Source organism: Pelophylax lessonae (assembly GCF_965119305.1).
Source record: "Pelophylax lessonae genome assembly, chromosome: 4".
NCBI classification, from domain to species: Eukaryota; Metazoa; Chordata; class Amphibia; order Anura; family Ranidae; genus Pelophylax; species Pelophylax lessonae.
In genome coordinates this window covers 574,943,691-574,965,042 of record NC_138771.1, presented here as the reverse complement: position 1 = coordinate 574,965,042, position 21,352 = coordinate 574,943,691, and the positions used below count along the sequence as shown (strand labels likewise).

The 21,352-nt window shown below is 50.5% G+C and overlaps 1 protein-coding gene across 1 annotated transcript in view; it reads left to right on the top strand.

The window, feature by feature from the left end:
• Positions 1 to 2,899: 2,899 nt before the first annotated feature.
• Positions 2,900 to 21,352, top strand: part of LOC309554071 (G protein-coupled receptor kinase 5-like) — a 127,508-nt gene continuing 109,055 nt past the window's right edge. Inside the window, exon 1 of the mRNA XM_082255603.1 lies at positions 2,900 to 3,012. Within this exon, the coding sequence (XP_082111729.1) occupies positions 2,961 to 3,012 (52 nt within the window). The 5' untranslated portion in view covers positions 2,900 to 2,960. The remainder of the gene's footprint in view (positions 3,013 to 21,352) is intronic.

Sequence of the window (21,352 nt, the reverse complement as noted above, 5' to 3'; positions counted from 1 at the left end):
CGGAGCCGCGATGATGTCACTCCCGTGCATGCGTGCGGGAGTGATTTTCCGGCAAGCTCCCGGCAAGCAAAACTGAAGGTCCCCCCGGACCTTCAGAGCGCATGCGCCGCTCGCGCGAGCGGCTGCATGCACTGCAAATATCTCCTAAACCGTGTCGGTTTAGGAGATATTATTTGTACCTACAGGTAAGCCTTATTATAGGTAAAAGTGTCAAAAAGCGGGATACTACTGCTTTAAGGGGGGAAATCTTCCGGTCCAGAAGTGGTTATGAATCTCCTAATTGAATAAGTGGACCTTCCTATTGGAGGAAGATCTACCTGAAAATATACTTTGCACCTCCATTCAGCTCCCGGCTCCATGCCAAAACCTACACAAGACTTTTCCCTGTTGTCCTGGAGGTACAAAGGAATGCATGGAACTCTTGATCACATCTTCTGGAATTGATAACAGATTTTTGGAATTCGGTGAGGGATCTCATCTACAAATAAAGAACGACCCAACTGGAGAACTGCCCCATGGAAACAATCCATCCCACCTTCCCTAGAGTTTCTCTTCCATTCTAGTTTGCCAAAATGAATCAAATCATGTAAAAGGATGTCCCTTCCCTAACTTCAAGATCAATATGACCAATGTCACCACATGTGGAATAATCCTAGGAATGTTGAAATGATCACCAGACACCAGCCGACCATAGAACTCCACAGCCGACCTAGAAGTCCACACATTTACTAAAAACATTTTACAAAACATAGACAACAACAGGAAAAAATCATGAATGCAGAATAAACCTGGTGTGATTGGACCCCTATGGGGACTTTCCTATCTCTAGTCTGAGTGTGTCATGTGATCTATTATCAGACTATTTCTGCTTATCATTGGTTCTGACATTTACTTCTATTACTTCTATAGTGACAGGGTCACTTTAAGCCACGCCCAAAATTCAGCACACCGCAGCCACGCCCACTTTTATCATCTGCTCCGCCTATCCCAGGTTGTAATGATAGGAGCAATGGCTGCATTCTGAGGAGGGAAATGTTGCCTTCTGAAAATGCCAGCTGCCTGGCTACCTCTGGCTTTAATATTTCATGAAGGTCACGCATATGCAGAAAATTGCAGGGGCTGCTGACCTCGTAGAAATGCTAGTTGCCTGGCTGTCTGAAGCGTCCATATTGTAATTACGGGAATATATGTAATGAATTGCAGGGTCGGGTATTGCTGGCCTGCCTCTGAGAATGCTAGTTACCTGGCCATCTCCGGCCTCAATATTTTCTGAAGGAAAAGTGGAATTGCAAGGGTTGCTATTGCTGACCCCCTGAGAATGCTAGTTGCCTGGCCGTCTCTGCCTTCAATATTATCTGAAGGAAACTTACAGATTATTGCAGGGGCTGCAACTGCTGACCCTCAAAAATAATAGTTGCTTGGCTGTCACACATTCTCAGGTTGGGGGGGGGGGGGTATGATTGACAGAAATACCTCCTTCTGAGAATGCTAGTCAGCTGGCTGCCTATGGAAAAGGAAACATATTGCAAGAGACTATTACTGGTTACCCTCAAGAATGCTAGACGCCTGGCTTTAAAATTTTCTGTAGGAACTGTAGATGCAGAGAATTGGCCTCCTTCTAAACATGCTAGTTGCCTGGCTGTCTAATATGCAGAGAATTGACCTCCTGCTGAGCATGCTAGTCGCCTGGCTTTCTACAATGCAGAGAACTGACCTTCTGAGCATGTTAGTTTCCTGCCTGTCTAATATGCAGAGAACCAACCTCCTTCTGAGCATGCTAGTTGCCTGGCTGTCTAATATGCAGAGAATTGACCCCCTTCTGAGCATGCTAGTTGCCTGGCTGTCTAATATGCAGAGAATTGGCTTCCTTCTGAGCATGCTAGTTGCCTGGCTGTCTAATATGCAGAGAATTGGCCTCCTTCTGAGCATGCTAGTTGCCTGGCTGTCTTAAATGCAGAGAACTGACCTTCTTCCGAGCCCGCTAGTTGCCTGGCTGTCTAAAATGCAGAGAATTGACCCCTTCTGAGCATGCTAGTTGCCTGGCTGTGTAATATGCAGAGAATTGGCCTCCTTCTGAGCATGCTAGTCACCTGGCTATCTAATATGCAGAGAATTGGCCTCCTTTTGAGCATGCTAGTCACCTGGCTATCTAATATGCAGAGAATTTACCTCCTTCTGAGCATGCTAGTTGCCTGGCTGTGTAATATGCAGAGAATTGACTTCCTTCTGAGCATGCTAGTTGCCTGGCTATCTAATATGCAGAGAATTGACCTCCTTCTGAGCATGCCAGTTGCCTGGCTATCTAATATGCAGAGAATGGCAGGGGTTTCTATTGCTGAGAATGGCAGTGTGTGATTAGTGGAGCCAGCATAGTCTAGAGATATTGGATCAATATGACAGCCAGGGACCTGACAGCTCCTGAGCACTCCTGTCAGCCTGCTGCAGACTAGATTGGTCAGAATGACGCCCAATGAGAGACGTTACCCCGGGAAACCCTCCTCCCCGCCCACCCTGCACACTACAACTCCCGGCACCCCCAGCGCGGCCCCGGCCATGACGTCAAAGTGCAGGCCCCGCCCCGCCCTGGGCCGCTCAGCCTCCGCCAACCTCCAGGTCCATGTTACTTCCTGCTGCCTCTGCCCCGGGGATCGGCAGGCGTGGAGTGTCCCGGTCTGAGGAGAAGAGCCGCCGCCGCCGCCCGTCCCCACCGTGTGAGCGGATATGGGGCTCCCCTCCCCCCAATAACTTCTAATCCCATCCTCCCCCATTAATGATGATGATTTATTGTCAGTGCTGAGCCCCCCCTCCCCCTCCATCTATAGATCCGGGACTTTTCTCTATTCTTCACCTCCTCCATTGATGGGATCCCCCCATTGATCTGGATTTGGGGTGTCCCCCCTCCCCCCAGGTTTGGGGTGGCGTATCGATGAAGCTGGCGCTGTGAATGAGCCCCGGAGACCATGGAGCTGGAGAATATCGTCGCCAACACCGTCCTGCTGAAAGCCAGAGAAGGTAAGGACTGCGCCCCCCTCCCCGCCGTGTCACACACTTTATATCCATTGCACTCTATTCTTTGTCATTGTTTTATTGAGTATTTCTAAGGACAGAATTTACAAAGAGGAATTAAACCTAAAGGAGAACTCCGGGAACGGTACAAAATCCCTTATGGGCTTGTTTACATGAGTGGTGGTAAAAGCAGGTGGTTGAGCCGCAGTTTTTATTCCCCTGACTGCAAACCATACAGGGCTGATCCCATGCAGATTGTAACAGGTCATAGTCAGGTGGTGCCGCTGGTCAAACTCTGCCAGCCAAGTCAATGGATTCATGGCGCGACTTTGAGGCAAACACTTGGTTGGGGATTGCTGCGTATTATTACCTAAATTATACAGAAAAAAACATAAAAACAATGGAGGAATGGGCCCTCCAGAGGGAGCGGGGCGGGCCCTCCAGAGGGAGCGGGGCGGGCCTTCCAGAGGGAGCGGGGCGGGCCTTCCAGAGGGAGCGGGGCGGGCCTTCCAGAGGGAGCGGGGCGGGCCTTCCAGAGGGAGCGGGGGCGGGCCTTCCAGAGGGAGCGGGGGTGGGCCCTCCAGAGGGAGCGGGGGTGGGCCCTCCAGAGGGAGCGGGGCGGGCCCTCCAGAGGGAGCGGGGCGGGCCCTCCAGAGGGAGCGGGGCGGGCCCTCCAGAGGGAGCGGGGCGGGCCTTCCAGAGGGAGCGGGGCGGGCCTTCCAGAGGGAGCGGGGCGGGCCTTCCAGAGGGAGAGGGGGCGGGCCTTCCAGAGGGAGAGGGGGCGGGCCTTCCAGAGGGGGCGGGCCCTCCAGAGGGAGCGGGGCGGGCCCTCCAGAGGGAGCGGGGCAGGCTTCCCCCCACCATTCATGACTCAAAGTTTGGCCGGTTCAGCAGGGACTGTTCGGGATTTGATCCATGTATGGGCAGGCTGGTTTACCCAAGTCTATCAATTAATTAGCTTTGATACAACCAGCATGTGGTATTTTCTACATGTGATTACTGCCGGTGGCTACAGCTGTTAGCAGTAATCATTGTGTACTGCCGGCTGGGAAGGCTCCCCGCCCCCACCACCAGCAGAACACTATAGCACCGCAGGAGGCTTTCCCCTATCACCACTCATCAACCTGTCATCAATGTACCTGGGCTGACCAATCACAATCTGTCTGGTCCATCCTTGAGGCTGATGGAGAAGAGCAGAGATTCCAGATCCCCGGACTGGCTGTGGGGTGCGGATAGCTCAGCATCCTGGGAGGAAAGTACAGCGGAGACCAGTGTGAGGCTTCGTGTACCGACCTACGTTTACCTCTGGCGTGTTTTGCATTTTCCTGCGGCCGGCGGTCAAAACGTTCCTTTCCTGACCCTGCTTCTTCCACGCTCAGGACATGGAGGTTGAAGCTCACCGAAACGCATTGGCTTCTAAACTCTGGTAAGCGCCTATCTGTATATATATATATATATACACTATATTACCACAAGTATTGGGACGCCTGCCTTTACACACACATGAACTTTAATGACCTCCCAGTCTTAGTTCATAGAGTTCAATATTAAGTTGGCCCTCCTTTGCAGCTATAACAGCTTCAACTCTTCTGGGAAGGCTGTCCACAAGGTTTAGGAGTGCGTCTATGGGAAAGTTTGACCATTCTTCCAGAGGCGTATTCATGAGGTTGGATGAGAAGGCCTGGCTCACAGTCTCCGCTCTAATTCATCCCAAAGGAGTTCTATCGGGTTGAGGTCAGGACTCTGTGCTGGCCAGTCAAGTTCCTCCACTCCATGTACCGGTTTTTAGATTTTGCGCTATAAACAAAAAAAGAGATAATTTTGAAAAAAACGCCATATTTTATACTTTCTGCTATAAAACATTCCCAATGAAAAAAATTTAAAAAATCAATTTTTTTTATCAGTTTAGGCCAATTTTTGGTTTAAAAAAAAAAATCCCAAAAAGTATTTTGATTTGGTTTGCGCAAAAGTTATAGCGTTTACAAACTATGGGATAGGTTTTTGGAATTTTTTATTTATTTTTTTGTTTTTTTTAGTAGTGGCGGTGATCAGCGATTTTTAGCGGGACTGCGACATTGCGGTGGACAGTTCGGGCCCCAGCTGACATTTTTGACACTTTTTGGAGACCAGGGACATTAATACATTAATCAGTGCTAAATATTATGCACTGTATAAATGACACTGGCAGGGAAGGGGTTAACACTGGGGGTGATCAAAGGGGTTAATGTGTACCTAAATGTGCTTACTGACTGTGTGGGGGAAGGGTTCTGTGACAGGCACAGAGAGATTGGGGTTTCAGCTTAGCTAAACCTCCTGATCTCTCCCTGCCTGTGTGACAGAAGACTCACCTGCTTTGTTTACATAAGCAGGCGGGTCTTCTGTCAGTTTATCTGGCGATCGCGGGAGGAAGGCGGTAATCGCCGCCGCCGAGACCTTGTGCACGAAATCACATAGTACTATGTGATTTTGCGCAGCCGAGCCGCCCTGCCACAGTAATACTACGGTGGGCGGTTGGAAGGAGGTTAAAGTGTAAAGCTGGTCATACATTATACAATTTTCTTGTTCAATTTCTTTTAGATTTGCCTTTAAACTATGTAGTGCAGGGGTGGGGAACCTCCGGCCCACGGGCCACATGCGGCACGCACGATCCTTCTGTCCGGCCTGCACAATCGCTGCGATCCGCCCCCCCGTGCCGCTGTGTCAGAAGGAGCAGATGGCTCCGTTCTGACACTGTGAATCTCCGAAAAGGGTGGACCCGAGGCGCAGAGCAGTGCGCCTCGAGCCCGCCCATTTGTGTGACAATAGCAAATGAAAATTCGCTACTGCCTCACAGATCCTCCTCCTCGGCCAATGTCATTGGCCGATGAGGAGGCGGGACGTGGGAGGACTCGAAGAGACGCGGGGATTGAAGAGAGGAAGCCGCCGCTACAACAGGTAAGTCAAGTGCACTGGGGCTTGGCACACTGTTCACTCTGCATTGTGGTCAATCACTCCGCATTGAAAGGGGGCACGCTGTGGTCAATCACTACGCATTAAAATGGGGCACGCTGTGGTCAATCACTCCGCATTGAAAGGGGGCACGCTGTGGGCACTCTGCATTGAAAGGGGGAACTCTGTGGGCACTCTGCATTGAAAGGGGGCACGCTGTGGGCACTCTGCATTGAAAGGGGGCACTCTGTGGGCACACTGCATTGAAAGGGGGCACTCTGTGGGCACTCTGCATTGAAAGGGGGCACGCTGTGGGCACTCTGCATTGAAAGGGGGCACGCTGTGGGCACTCTGCATTGAAAGGGGGGCACGCTGTGGTCAGTCTGCATTGAAAGGGGGGCACGCTGTGGTCAGTCTGCATTGAAAGGGGGGCACGCTGTGGTCAGTCTGCATTGAAAGGGGGCACGCTGTGGTCAGTCTGCATTGAAAGGGGGCACGCTGTGGTCAGTCTGCATTGAAAGGGGGCACGCTGTGGTCAGTCTGCATTGAAAGGGGGGCACGCTGTGGTCACTCTGCATTGAAAGGGGGGCACGCTGTGGTCACTCTGCATTGAAAGGGGGCACGCTGTGGGCACTCTGCATTGAAAGGGGGCACGCTGTGGGCACTCTGCATTGAAAGGGGGCACGCTGTGGGCACTCTGCATTGAAAGGGGGCACGCTGTGGGCACTCTGCATTGAAAGGGGGCACGCTGTGGGCACTCTGCATTGAAAGGGGGGCACGCTGTGGTCACTCTGGCATTGAAAGGGGGCACGCTGTGGTCAGTCTGCATTGAAAGGGGGCACGCTGTGGTCAGTCTGCATTGAAAGGGGGGCACGCTGTGGTCAGTCTGCATTGAAAGGGGGCACGCTGTGGTCAGTCTGCATTGAAAGGGGGCACGCTGTGGTCAGTCTGCATTGAAAGGGGGCACGCTGTGGTCAGTCTGCATTGAAAGGGGGGCACGCTGTGGTCAGTCTGCATTGAAAGGGGGGCACGCTGTGGGCACTCTGCATTGAAAGGGGGCACGCTGTGGGCACTCTGCATTGAAAGGGGGCACGCTGTGGGCACTCTGCATTGAAAGGGGGCACGCTGTGGGCACTCTGCATTGAAAGGGGGCACGCTGTGGGCACTCTGCATTGAAAGGGGGGCACGCTGTGGTCAGTCTGCATTGAAAGGGGGGCACGCTGTGGTCAGTCTGCATTGAAAGGGGGCACGCTGTGGGCACTCTGCATTGAAAGGGGGCACGCTGTGGGCACTCTGCATTGAAAGGGGGCACGCTGTGGGCACTCTGCATTGAAAGGGGGGCACGCTGTGGTCACTCTGGCATTGAAAGGGGGCACGCTGTGGGCACTCTGCATTGAAAGGGGGCACGCTGTGGTCACTCTGGCATTGAAAGGGGGGCACGCTGTGGTCACTCTGGCATTGAAAGGGGGCACGCTGTGGTCACTCTGGCATTGAAAGGGGGCACGCTGTGGTCAGTCTGCATTGAAAGGGGGCACGCTGTGGTCAGTCTGCATTGAAAGGGGGCACGCTGTGGTCAGTCTGCATTGAAAGGGGGCACGCTGTGGTCAGTCTGCATTGAAAGGGGGCACACTATACCTTGATTACTGAAGGCCCCTTTCGCATCTCAAAGTCACGCAATTTTTTACAGTGTTTTTTTCCGCAAAGCAATGCTATTACATTTATGCATACATTTTGTACCGCCCCCGATTGATGTTACAAAAATCCAAATGGCCCTTGGCAGAAAAAAGGTTCCCCACCCCTGATGTAGTGGAAGAGCCTGATTGCATACAAATTGAAAGTGTTCACTTCACCTGAAAATGAAAATGAAATTGTGAACCAACTGCTGACAGCCTCTCCCCGACCCCGCTGTATTACTTGGCCTCCAGGACTGTTTAGTGACGTGTTCAGTGTCTGGTCTGTTATACTGGCTGGTGTGGGTGGTGATAATGGCATTTAAAGCAGCAAAGTGTGACTGTGAGAGGGGTGTTGGGAGTTGGTTTACACTTTGTTTTATTTTTTTTTTTTTTTAAGGTGTGCCAACTCCTTTTTTTTTTTTGCCCATCTGTGTCCCATTGGGGAGATTTCCCTTCACTTCCTGTCCGATAGCCAAACAGGAAGTGAGGAGAAATTTCTCCAAAGCAATGGAATCTAGTTGTCAGCAGAACTATTGGAAGATTTCCCCTCAATCCCAAATTCTGAATTGCCACCTGAACAGGAATATTCTTTCGCTTTCAATGATAAAGGGAAATAGAATAAGTAGAGGGTGAATCTCCCTAATGGGGACACAGACAGCAATACAAACTGACAGAGGTTCTAATCCAAATCCACTCAATCCAAAACAAAGTTTTTCCTTTGATTATACTGTGCTGGCCATTGAAAGGTTAATGTGTTTCTCGGCCGATCTGTTTGCACTAGGCATGTGTGACAAACTGAATTAATTTATGTCCACTGAGCGATTTATCGTTCCAAATTCGGTCCTTACATGATGGCACGATCGTCTGCTCTCACGGCCGATTTTTTTCTTTTTTTCAAAAATGAGTTTGAATGATTTTTCGGCTGGTGTATGGCCAGCATTACCCCTCCCTTATATTCAAAATATTAAAGTGGAATGAAACCCATCGATTTAAGTTACTAGCTGGGATTGCTAACTGTCACATTGCTTGTGCTCTCCACCAAACTGTCATACCTTCCAATGGCTGGTGTCATAACCGATCACATGCAGCAGCATGGCAGCCAAAGATCAAACAGAAGCCAAGATGGCAGCTTCCTTAGCTGAAAAGGATCGGAGGCTTTAGTTCCACTGGTTAGGTAGAGGAACCAGCTGTACTACTTGGGCCCCTTTCACACTTGTGTGACTTGTCCTGTGATTTGGGACTGTAAAGTCGCATAACAAGTCATACTCCATGATTTCCAATGAGTACCGTTCATATCTGTGTGACTTCAAAGTAGCCCCTGCACTACTTTGGGCCGGTTTTAATGCGTTTTGAGGTCCATAGACATTGCTTCAAGTCTAGGCAAAACCGCGGCAATATCGCACGACTGTTGGCTCGCATAAGGGCTCTTTCACGCGGTCCACCTCCGTAGGCGGATCCGTGCTGCTCAGCGGGGATCGATCCGCCGATCCCCGCTGAGCCAGCGGATGACAGCTCCGTCTCCACTTGCAGTGCGGAGAGGGAGGTGTCAGAGCCCCCGCTGCTCTCTATGGGGGATCGAATGAGAGCGGACTGCCTGTTCGCTCTCATCCGATCCGATCCATGGACGGATGGAAAAATAGGGTTTCCATCCGTCCGGATCTCACGCACAGGATCGGATACGGATGGCAGTGGGTGTCAGCGGAGGTGTCTCCGCTGACATCCGCTGCCCCATAGAGCTGCATGGAGGATCCGATCAGATCCGCCTAAAAAACTGACAGGTGGATCTGATTGGATTCCCCGTGTGAAAGAGCCCTAAGTGTGAAAGGGGCCTTACCTCGTTCCTTCTCTCTGGTAGGCTTCCCCCCATTGCCTCTACACTAAGAAGCTACGGCTGGCAGTCACACAACTGCGTCATCAAGTACAATGCAGGGCCAGTAGTACTGCATTGTATGGGAGGATGGGGGGGGGGGCACAGAGATGAGAGCAAATCTCGGGGAGGGTGAGGAGTAAGAGAAGTATTACAGCCTCTTCTCTACCCCTAGACTTGATGCTCTGTTAACCCTTGCAGTGCTTGGGCCCCCACTACAAAAGTCATTATTGTGTAAGCCCCAGATTTCAGATTTAAACCGCCTGTCTGGCCTTCTGTTGGCAGCTGTGTGCCACAGGGGAGATTTCCCCTCACTTCCTGTCTTGTGACCACAACAGGAAGCAAGAGGAAATTTCTCCTAAGTCAGGAAAATCCCCTCCCCCCCCCCCTTTTTTTTCTGTAATCTTAGCTCTTATTTGATCTGGAGTTGGCATGGTGCTGCACATGTTCTTAGTTATTATATCGGCCATTTGATAGTTTGACAGTTTGGTTGAGCCTAGTGGTGCATGAAAAACACAACATGATTCGCACAGAAATTGCACCACATTCCTGTGCACATCACATGCCATTCATTTTGTATGGCTCAAATCGCATCACATCTGCACAAAAATGGCGCAGGACCTATTTATTTTTCCCGTGCACCTAAATTGCATTGCATTGTGTGATTCTTGCAGTCGCACTGCGTTTTGCGATCTGCTTTGGGGTTTCGTTAATCTAACGTTACACCCGCAGCAGATCCTATGGGCGCCATGCAGTCGCTTTGGAATAGCAATGCGACAATACACAGTGATCCCTGTGTGTTTCCTGCATCGCGTTAGTGTGAACCAGGGCTGAGAGCACTAGCATGTGACCGTTATTTACACCATGCCTTGAATGTAACTGTCTTTGGAAATGGTTACATCGGTGGGTTTAGTTCCACTGAACGATAGGCTTATTCTCCAAAAATAGCCCATACACATCCACTACTTAATGGCCCTGTAATCTGTTTTCTAACATCATGTAAAATCTTCTGTGAGCTCCCGAACCTCTTCTTTTCCCTCTGACTTCTGTTTGTTAGGAATAAGCAGAGTATGTTAGTTTTGATCATGTACATTGCTGTATGAACACAACAAATCTAATAGGCCCTAGTCCATCAGTCTATCCCGGGAGTGAACAAGAGAGGGTGGCTACAATCCCACATACAGGAGGAGAGTAGTCACTCTAACAGGAAGTCGCATTGCTGCAGCAAAAAAAAAAAATGGAGGAGGCGGAGACCAATGGATGGGAAATTTCTGAATTAAAAATACTTACTGGAATAGGATTTGTTTTTAACCAGTTTAGCATCACTTTAGCAACAGTTTTGGTTGGAGAGGTGAAGGGTTCAATCAGACAGGCGGATAGGCTGCAGTGTACATGCTATGGTCCCAAGCAAACTGTCTGCATTCAGGTCCTGTCGCAGCCCCTAACTGCACGTCATCGCCTCTCATTGATCTGCACCGGGTACAAGTCTGGCTGCAGCTGTTCACCCCCGACATGTCTATGGAGAGTCTCCACCAGTAAGAATCGCGGATTATGACTGGTGGGCACCCATGTGACTGAGGCCTTGGGCTCACCAAGCCAATTACAATATCCTCATCAAATCATCTTCTACAAATTTATGGTGGCCATACACACTTCCATTGATGTGACTCGAATAAAATGACCAAATCCAAGAACCAGAACTTTCCTCCCCGATCAATTTATACTTGATTTACATCAGATTTGATCAAACGGAGTCAATCGACCAGGGGGGAAATGATCAATCATTTTGTATTGACAGCACCAAGATACTTTGTTTATTAAAGTGGATCTTCACTGCATCCGAGTACCACAAACCAAAAACTATTTCATTCATTTTTATTATTCAAGGCAAACTCCCCCATCCCTCCGTGTCTCCATGCTTTATTTTGTTGAGAAGTGACTTGGAAAAACTCCCTCCTAGTATTTCTGGCCGTAGCCATCTTGAGTAAGGGCAGATGTGTAGCATTTTCTTCCTGGAATCCAGCATGCAGGCAGGAGGGAGTGAGAAAACCCCCTCATCTGCTCCTCCCCTCATGAAGACTCCTGGGATGTATGACATTTGCCTAGGCAGAAAAGCAGGAAGTAATTGAAGAAATTTAAAAAAAAGTGTAAAACAAGTAAATATGATTTACTTTCCTATCTATTTACTAATGGTAGCAGCATAAGGATTAAAAATAATCAATGTTGATATAGAGAGTGAAGTTTTTCTTTAACCCCTTGGTGCCAGCCCCATGCAAATATGCAGCCTCTCTGCAGGTGGGCCTTGGCTCTGAGCAGCCGAATATTTGCGTGAATTGGTGTAGTGGTGGCTGGTCATATGGGGCGCACAGGAGCTGCCCCCCTATCCATGTGTCCGGCCCCCTTATTTACATGCGGGCGCCGGACACACGGAGTTCAATGGGGCTTTTTTTTTTTTAAACCATGTGATTAGAGCCAAAGGCTCTCACAGGCTAAAAAAAGGGTGGGCTCAGGGGGGCAGAGCAGTTGCGCCCCAAGCCCACCCAGTTGTGTAACAATAGTGAATGAAAATTTGCTATTGTCAAACGGATCCTCCTCCTGGCCAATCGGGAAAGCGGGTTTTGAGACCCGTTTTCCGATTGGCTGAAAGGAGAAGCCATGCCATTGGGCATGGAGGAGGAGGGAGGAGACGCTGAAGACTGGGAAGAAGCCGAAGCCACCGCAGCCTGCTGCTGCATCCAGGCAGGGTGAATGAGCGGGGGGGGGGGGATCCTTCCTCTCATGTGGGGGGGGGGGGATGGTGTGCGGCCTGGCGTGGTCCCGGGGGGGGGGGGGCCTTGTATGGTGTGGTCGGTCTGCTCATGGAGCAACAGCCTCCACTGAATTGATGCACATACAGCTGTGCTGAGTGTTTGCGCCCTGCGCGCTCCTGGCACAGTTACCAGCGGCTAACAGTTCCCGGTTGCTGCTTGTGACAGCCAATCACAGCAATGACTTGATCATAAACCCTGCCTTCCAGCATCCTAAACCTAAAGACCCAGGAGGTGCCGGCGCTAAAAGGGTAATATGGACTTGTTTTGATCAAACAGATTGAGATTATATGGTAGAAACAGAAATGATTGCTTACTATTGTAAGTCATGATTAGATCCTTATTCTCAATCAAAATCCATGTAGTCATGTGTGGTATATCCATCAAATGGGTGTTCAACTATAGATCTGTGAGGCCCACCGGAAAATAAATAATAAATTGATCATTTTATCAAAGTGTGTGTGGCCACCATTAGATTTACCCTATCTATGTAATATGTGGAAATAACTAAAGCATCCAATCAGGCCGGCCCTTGTACTCCATACTTGTTGGCAGATGTAACAGATTGTATGGGGGGGGTTTATAAAATATGGGTATGGGGCAGCTGTACATGTCTTTCGAGTAGCACCCAAAATCGGGCAGACCTGCTACTTTGAAATCGTGTGACTTCAAAGTAGCATCCATATGAACGGGGGCTTATTGTCAAAGATTCACTGAACAAGATGAAGTAAGAAGCTGATTAGGGTATATATATATATATATATATATATAGCAGCTGTACATGGTAACCAATCAAATTGTTTCTTTGGCTTTCTCATGTAGTGTCCATTCACACTGGTACGACTTGTCAGGCGACTTGGTCAGCCTGACAAGTCGTGCACCGTCGCTCCCACTGTGTGGTACAGGAGCCGTTCTAATAGGAGCGACGCAAGTCGCTCCGACTTAGAAAAAGGGTCCTGTAATACTTCGGGGCGACCTGGAGGTGACTTGCATTGACTTCCATTATGTGAAGTCTGTGCAAGTCGCGCCGGCTGCACGCGACTTCACAGGTCGCCCCCCTAAGTCGGAGCGACCTAATGTGAACGGGGACTTAAAGCGGAGTTCCAGCCATTTCACTCACCTGTCCAACGGTCCAGCGATGCGGCCGCCCGAAGCCTCGATCCTCTCCCTCGGCGTCGGCATCACTGCTGTGGGCACCCAGCTTCACAGCCGGGTACCCACTGCGCATGCGCGAGTCGCGCTGCGCGTCTTCATTGGCCGGCAATCTTCTGGGACCTCTGACATGTCCCAGAAGATTGGAGGGAGGGGGAGAGGAGAACTTCCGTTCAGGGCGCCGCGGCGCTCCGAGCGGGAGCGGATACCTGTCAAAACTAGGTACCCGCTCCCCCCCCCCAAAAAAAATGACATGCCATTTCACTCACTTGTCCAACGGTCCAGCGATGCGGCCGCCCGAAGCCTCGATCCTCTCCCTCGGTGCCGGCATCACTGCTGTGGGCACCCGGCTGTGACAGTTTGTGGCTTCACAGCCGGGTACCCACTGTGCATGCGCGAGTCGTGCTGTGCGTCTTCATTGGCCGGCAATCTTCTGGGACCTCTGACATGTCCCAGAAGATTGGAGGGAGGGGGAGAGGAGAACTTCTGCTCAGGGCGCCGCGGCGCTCCGAGCGGAAGTGGGACCGGGTACCTGTCAAAACTAGGTACCCGCTCCCCCCCCCAAAAAAAATGACATGCCAAATGTGGCATATCAGGGGGTTAGAATACCTAAAGCGGAAGTTCCATTTTTGGGTGGAACTCCACTTTAAGCCTTGGAAAGCTGATAGGCGGCCAATTTGATAAATTCCCTTCGGAGTTGTCACCAAACAGAAATAGAGGGGATCTTCCAAAGTGGTGTAGGAGTGCTTCTTCCACCAGTGACAACTGTCTTTGAAAGCACTTTTTGGCTTTAGATCCACAGGGGAAGATTTACTAAAACTGCTGCATACAGAATGGGGTGCAGCGGTGCATAGTAAGTAACCAATCAGCTTCCAGGTTTTAGCCCTCGTTCACTTTGTCATGAGATTTGACCTGTCAAATTGCTCCAATTCGCAGCCTATTGCCGGCGATGGCACGATTTCAGTCGGTGCGATGCCGACTTTGGAGCGCCGCACCGATTTGCAAAAGTAGTTCCTGCACTACTTTTGCAGATTTCAGGTGCAACTTCAGAAAACCTGCATGAAGCCGCACAGATGTCTTTCAAGGAGCACCCAAAATCTGTCTGACCTGCTACTTTTAAATCATGTGACTTCAAATCCCATCCGTGTGAACGAGGGCTTATTGTCATAGCGTAACTGAACAAGCTGAAGTTAGAAGCTGATTGGCTACCATGCTCAGCGTCACCAGATTCTGTGTGCACCAATGTTAGTAACCCCCCCCCCATCCATCCATCCATTCATACTAATAACTTTCTTTATGCAGCACTTCCTCTGGATTGGCGCTCCCGGGTCACATTGTACATCCCATGTGTTACTCTTTTTTTTTTTTTTTTTTCCCCTCAGATTTGCATGACACGTGTTTTGTTTCATTTGTTTCTGGCCGCTCACCTGTGCAGGAGATTCTATGGACTGTTTTGCAAGTCAAAGAATTAGTGTGAATGGGAGATGTGGGGTGATTGGTGGAGACACACATTGTATTGTGAAGGTGACGGGTTTCCTGTTAGATCAGGGTTGGATTACACTGAAACATTCAATCTTTGATCTGGTTACTTGTATTTAGAAAATGACTTCCTCATCACGGATGTTTTTGTGGTTTGAGTTGTTGGTGCTGTAGCCTCCTTCAGTATAACAACCATGTGGATGTACTAGACCCCTGGTGCCCAATCTTTTCCAGTGACTCTCTTGAAGCATGTCCACACTCTCCAACAACCCCATATATTTAGTCCCTGACCACGTCGGGCATGGTGCCTGCGCTCCCTGACCACGTCGGGCATGGTGCCTGCTAGGGCTGGGCGATAAAACGATACCGATATGTATCGCGATAGTGCCGTGCTCGATAGCAATAAGAAAACTTGAACGATAAATCGAAAAGTCCGCTCCGACGGGTTTAAACTTTAAAAATGGCGCCGCCCGGCGCCAACACGTCATTGCGCACGCGCCGCCGCCGCTCGGAAGAGGCCGGGAATAGCCGAAATTACACGAGCGGTGAAGGCGCGTGCGCAATGACGTATCGGCGCCGGGCGGCGCCATTTTTAAAACGAAGGCGCCTCTGGAACAGGTAAGTGAAACAGCTTCACTACCTGCCGTTATGCAGGGCTGCGGGCATACTACAAGGGATGCAGTGCTGCGGGCATGGTCTACCTGTACCATGCCCACAGCACTGCATCTCCTGTAGTATGCCCACAACCCCGGATTCTCCTGTACCATGCCAGTGCCCTGCATTCTCCTGTACCATGCCAGTGCCCTGCATTCTCCTGTACCATGCCAGTGCCCTGCATTCTCCTGTACCATGCCAGTGCCCTGCATTCTCCTGTACCATGCCAGTGCCCTGCATTCTCCTGCACCATGCCAGTCACCCTGCATTCTCCTGCACCATGCCAGTCACCCTGCATTCTCCTGCACCATGCCAGTCACCCTGCATTCTCCTGCACCATGCCAGTCACCCTGCATTCTCCTGCACCATGCCAGTCACCCTGCATTCTCCTGCACCATGCCAGTCACCCTGCATTCTCCTGCACCATGCCAGTCACCCTGCATTCTCACCCTAGGGTCCTTATTTTAAATGGGTAATAAAAAATATCAATATATATCGATATCGACCGATATGAAACACTGATATCGTGATAGTTTTCAGCCATATCGCCCAGCCCTAGGCACGCTCCCTGGCCACGTTGGGCATGGTGCCTGCGCTCCCTGGCCACGTTGGGCATGGTGCCTGCGCTCCCTGGCCACGTTGGGCATGGTGCCTGCGCTCCCTGGCCACGTTGGGCATGGTGCCTGCGCTCCCTGGCCACGTTGGGCATGGTGCCTGCGCTCCCTGGCCACGTTGGGCATGGTGCCTGCGCTCCCTGGCCACGTCGGGCATGGTGCCTGCGCTCCCTGGCCACGTCGGGCATGGTGCCTGCGCTCCCTGGCCACGTCGGGCATGGTGCCTGCGCTCCCTGGCCACGTCGGGCATGGTGCCTGCGCTCCCTGGCCACGTCGGGCATGGAGCCTGCGCTCCCTGGCCACGTCGGGCATGGAGCCTGCGCTCCCTGGCCACGTTGGGCATGGTGCCTGCGCTCCCTGGCCACGTCGGGCATCACTCTTGTGGAATGGGGAAAAGGTTTCACAGCGTCTCCAAGCCACTTCAGTTCTAATGACCTCCTCTTAGACAATCAGCATCTGCCTTGACACATTCCATGGTGCTCACATGGTAGGGGAGTGTACTGGCATAATTTACATACACTTAAAAGAATGCATGCGCATAAATTAATTCTAGCGGCTGGAATAAATGAATATTCTAGGCAGTAAAATGAGTTTACATGCATACGTGTTTAAATGCTATGCCATACACCTGTCTGCGCACATAATTACGCACCAAAACAAGCAGCAGTTTAGCCCCTGGGAGAAGATCCAGCATAGATAGGAGTATATAAGTACACCTGTGTGCAGAAATCCTAAATCTCTTGACGTATTCTACCTCCTCTTTTCAGGCAAAATGGGCTTAAAGCAGAGTTCCACTTGTTTTTGTGTTTATTAAAAGTCAGCAGCTATAAAAATTGTATCTGTGGACTTTCAATAAACACACTCGCCTGTCCCACGACTCAGCGATGCGGCCGCCCGAAGCCTCGCTCCTCTCTGCTCTCCGCAGGGCTGGCATTGCAAGTGTGGGCACCTGGTGTTATAGCTTGCAGCTTCGTGCATGCGTGAGCCGCGCAGCGCCTCTCTCTTGGTCGCGGCAATCTTCTGGGACCTCGATGTGTCCCAGAAGTTTGGAAGGAGGGAGGGGGAGAACTTGCGCTTGAGACACTTAGCATGTACCTGTCAACTAGGTACCGGTGTGTCCCCCCCCCCCCCCCCCAAAAAAAATAGACATGCCAAATGTGGCATATTTTTTTTTTTTGGGGGGGGGTGCTTAAAGCTTTAATTCGGCAGCAGATTTCGATATATATCCCTTTTTTTTTTTTTTTCTTTTCTTTTTTTTGGAACGTATTTGAAAAAAATTGGAATAATGCATTTGGCTGTAATTTTTTTTCACCCAAGAGAATGTTTGATTTCTGCGCACCCTCATGAATTTACTGTAAGCCCCGGTTCACACTTATGCGATGCGGGAAGGCTGCGAATCCGCTGCCTGTTCCCGCATCGCACACGCACCCCCGGCAGTTTTATTTTAGGAGATATTTATTCCCTTTTCAGCACTGCCACGCATGCAAGGGACAAATGAGTTCACATGAATCGCTGCGCCTGGTGCACACGATGAGAATATTCCACGAATGATCGTCCATTTTTTTTTTTTTTTTTTTTTTTTGTTCTGGCATTGTACGAGAAAAATATTTCCGAAATTTCGGCAGCCGAAATTATTTGTCAAAAATGGTGCCGAAAACTAAAATGGGTGTGTTTTTCATAGGTCATGTGACTCAAAAACCATATCAAAAGCGTAACACGGGTGCATTTTGATGCAATCTTGCTGTGTTTTCAATGCTTTAAAAAAAGAAATGCACTTCCCTTTTTTAAACTAAATATTTAAATTCATTCTATTAATAAGGTCGAATATATTACAATTTTATGTCTAAAAATTTTTATATTTTTGAAAAACTGTCATTTTCGGTTTTCGGGCCAAGTGCATCCTGCATTTTTGGTTTAGGCACCAAAATTTACATGGTCTTCAAGAGGGAAGGAAGGGGTTTTCTCAGCTAAGCACACCTGCATGTGCGAGCTAAGGGCAGATGGATTCCAGGAAATAAATGCTAAACAAATCATCTGCCCTTACTCAAGCCAGCAATGCTAGTGGGGTTTTTCTCAGCAAAATATATCATGGTGACATTAATGGACGGGGAGGTTTGCTTTGAATATTACAAATTAATAGCTTTTTTTTGTGGTGCTCAAATGCAGTATAGCAGTGTTTTATCTGATTGTACTGCATCTTTAATGTGCATTTTTCCACACTTGGGGCCCATTTGCTCTTTAGTACTCCTCACTCCCTTTTGACAACAATCTGAAAACTCACCTTGTATTTCTACCATCCCCATGAGATGGCTCCTGTGGGGACGGAGTGAAATGCGTTGGGGGGGCGTGGCCTGCAGGGGGTCCAGGCTGAGACTGCCACTTGTCTTTACACAGCAGGTCTTGTTGTGATATGCGTCTCCCGGGATATTCTGCTCTTGTCTGTCATTGTGTGGCGTGTGAGCGGGTTCATTCCTAGCAGCAGGCACAGGACTACCTTGCAGCCTGAGCGGCTCCTATACATTCCATGGATTCATTGTGGCATGGCCTCACTTAGACATGCACCAATATTTCAGCTGAAAATGGTGTTATCAGCATCTTGCCAATAAGAGAAAAAGGCACCCTAACTGACACTTTTGGGGGGGACCAGTGACATTACTACAGTAATCCGTGCTAAAAATATGCACTTTTACTGTGACACTGGCAGGGAAGGGGTTAAGACAGGGGCGATCAAAGGGTTAAATGTGAGCCTAGGGGGTGTTTTCTAACTATTGGGGAGGGGGGGATGGGCTTATGGAATCTATACAGAGACCTGTAATCCTAAATAGAAGGATCACAGGCACTGTGTTGATTCCCGAGAGAACAATGGTCTGGTGTGTTTACAACAGCAGACCGCCGTTCTCTCCCCACACGGAGCAATCACAGGTGCCCCGCGGCAGTTGCGGCCACCGGCCCCGTGAATCAGCTTCCCCGCTGGCGAATGGGGGTGCGTTCCCAGGATCGCTCCCGTGAACGTCGTATAGGTACAGCGATTCGCGGGGACCTGCCGCCGTATATAGACAAGTGGTTAATGAAAGAACAGCTGATGTCCCAATGCCTAAAATCGTTCTAAATGCCTAAAAACTTTTTTTAAAAAATCTTAGTTTTCCTGTACACTAGCCTTTACTGGCAGCTCCTAAATGTGAGTTTAGCAGCTTTTGGCGTATTTTTCTTTTTTGCTAAAGCTTTAAGGCTCCATGTACACGGGACGCTGGAAATGGACGTTTAGGAGCAGTTGGGCGTTTTTTTCAGAAGTCCCTGAACGCAGCTCCATGTTATCTTATCTGTCCATGTACACATGGTAGTTTACAGTCATTTGCAGGCAGTTGCGTTCAGGGACTTTTTTTAGAACGCAATTATATTGCGTTCGAACGTGTGTTTCCCGACGTTTCAAACGCAGAAACGCGGCCGAACGTGACTAAACGTGATGAACCTACGTTCAGCCACGTTATACGTTTTTTTTCTTCCATTCAAAATCAATGGTTCCCTATGGGAGCATATTGATTTGAATGGAAGTCGCACCGCAAGTCGGATCCGACTTGCGGCGCGACCTGCACTGTGAGAATCTTGAGGGGGAACTCCACGCCAAAAATGGGAAAAAAAACTGCGTGGGGTTCCCCCCAGGTTCCAAACCAGGCCCTTCGGGTCCGGCATGGAATTTGAGGGTAGCCCCACGCCGAAAAAACGGCGTGGGGTCCCCCCCAAAATCCATACCAGACCCTTATCCGAGCATGCAGCCCGGCAGGCCAGGAAAGGGGAGGGGACGAGCGAGCGGCCCCACCCCCCCTGGACCACACCAGGCCACATGCCCTCAACATGGGGGGGTGTTGGTGCTTTGGGGCAGGGGGAGCTCTGCACCCCCCCACCTCAAAGCACCCTGCCCCCATGTTGATGAGGACAAGGGCCTCATCCCCACAACCCTGGCCGGTGGTTGTGGGGGTCTGCGGGCAGGGGGCTGATCGGAATCTGGAAGCCCCCTTTAACAAGGGGGCCCCCCAGATCCCGGACCCCCTCCCTGTGTGAATGGGTATTGGGGTACACTGTACCCCTACCCATTCACCCCATAAAAGATAGTGTATGTAAATAATGACAGGAGACGTTTTGGAAAGTTTATTAAAAATCTTCATCCGGCTCTTCGGGGTCTTCTCCTCTCCGGGGGTCTTCTGCTCTTTTGCTGTCCGCCCTTCTGCTGTCCTCTCTTCTTGTCTTCTCCTCTCCGGGGGTCTTCTGCTGTCTTCTCTCCGCCCTTCTGCTGTCCTCTCCTCTCCGGGGGTCTTCTGCTGTCTTCTCTCCGTGGGGTCTTCTGCTCTTTTGCTGTCCGCCCTTCTGATGTCCTCTCTTCTTGTCTTCTCCTCTCCGGTCTTCTGCTCTTGTGCTGTCGGCTGTCGGCTCTCCTTCTTCCTCCGGTCCTCCTCCGACGACGTCTCCAGCGATTATGCCGGCCTCTGGTCTCTGCAGCTTATTATATAGCCATTAGGGGCGTGGCCGCCAGATGACGTCATCGGGAGACCACGCCCCTTGTGTCACATGTGACGTCACATGTGACACAAGGGGCGTGGTCTCCCGATGACGTCATCTGGCGGCCACGCCCCTAATGGCTATATAATAAGCTGCAGAGACCAGAGGCCGGCATAATCGCTGGAGACGTCGTCGGAGGAGGACCGGAGGAAGAAGGAGAGCCGACAGCCGACAGCACAAGAGCAGAAGACCGGAGAGGAGAAGACAAGAAGAGAGGACATCAGAAGGGCGGACAGCAAAAGAGCAGAAGACCCCACGGAGAGAAGACAGCAGAAGACCCCCGGAGAGGAGAGGACAGCAGAAGGGCGGAGAGAAGACAGCAGAAGACCCCCGGAGAGGAGAAGACAAGAAGAGAGGACAGCAGAAGGGCGGACAGCAAAAGAGCAGAAGACCCCCGGAGAGGAGAAGACCCCGAAGAGCCGGATGAAGATTTTTAATAAACTTTCCAAAACGTCTCCTGTCATTATTTACATACACTATCTTTTATGGGGTGAATGGGTAGGGGTACAGTGTACCCCAATACCCATTCACACAGGGAGGGGGTCCGGGATCTGGGGGGCCCCCTTGTTAAAGGGGGCTTCCAGATTCCGATCAGCCCCCTGCCCGCAGACCCCCACA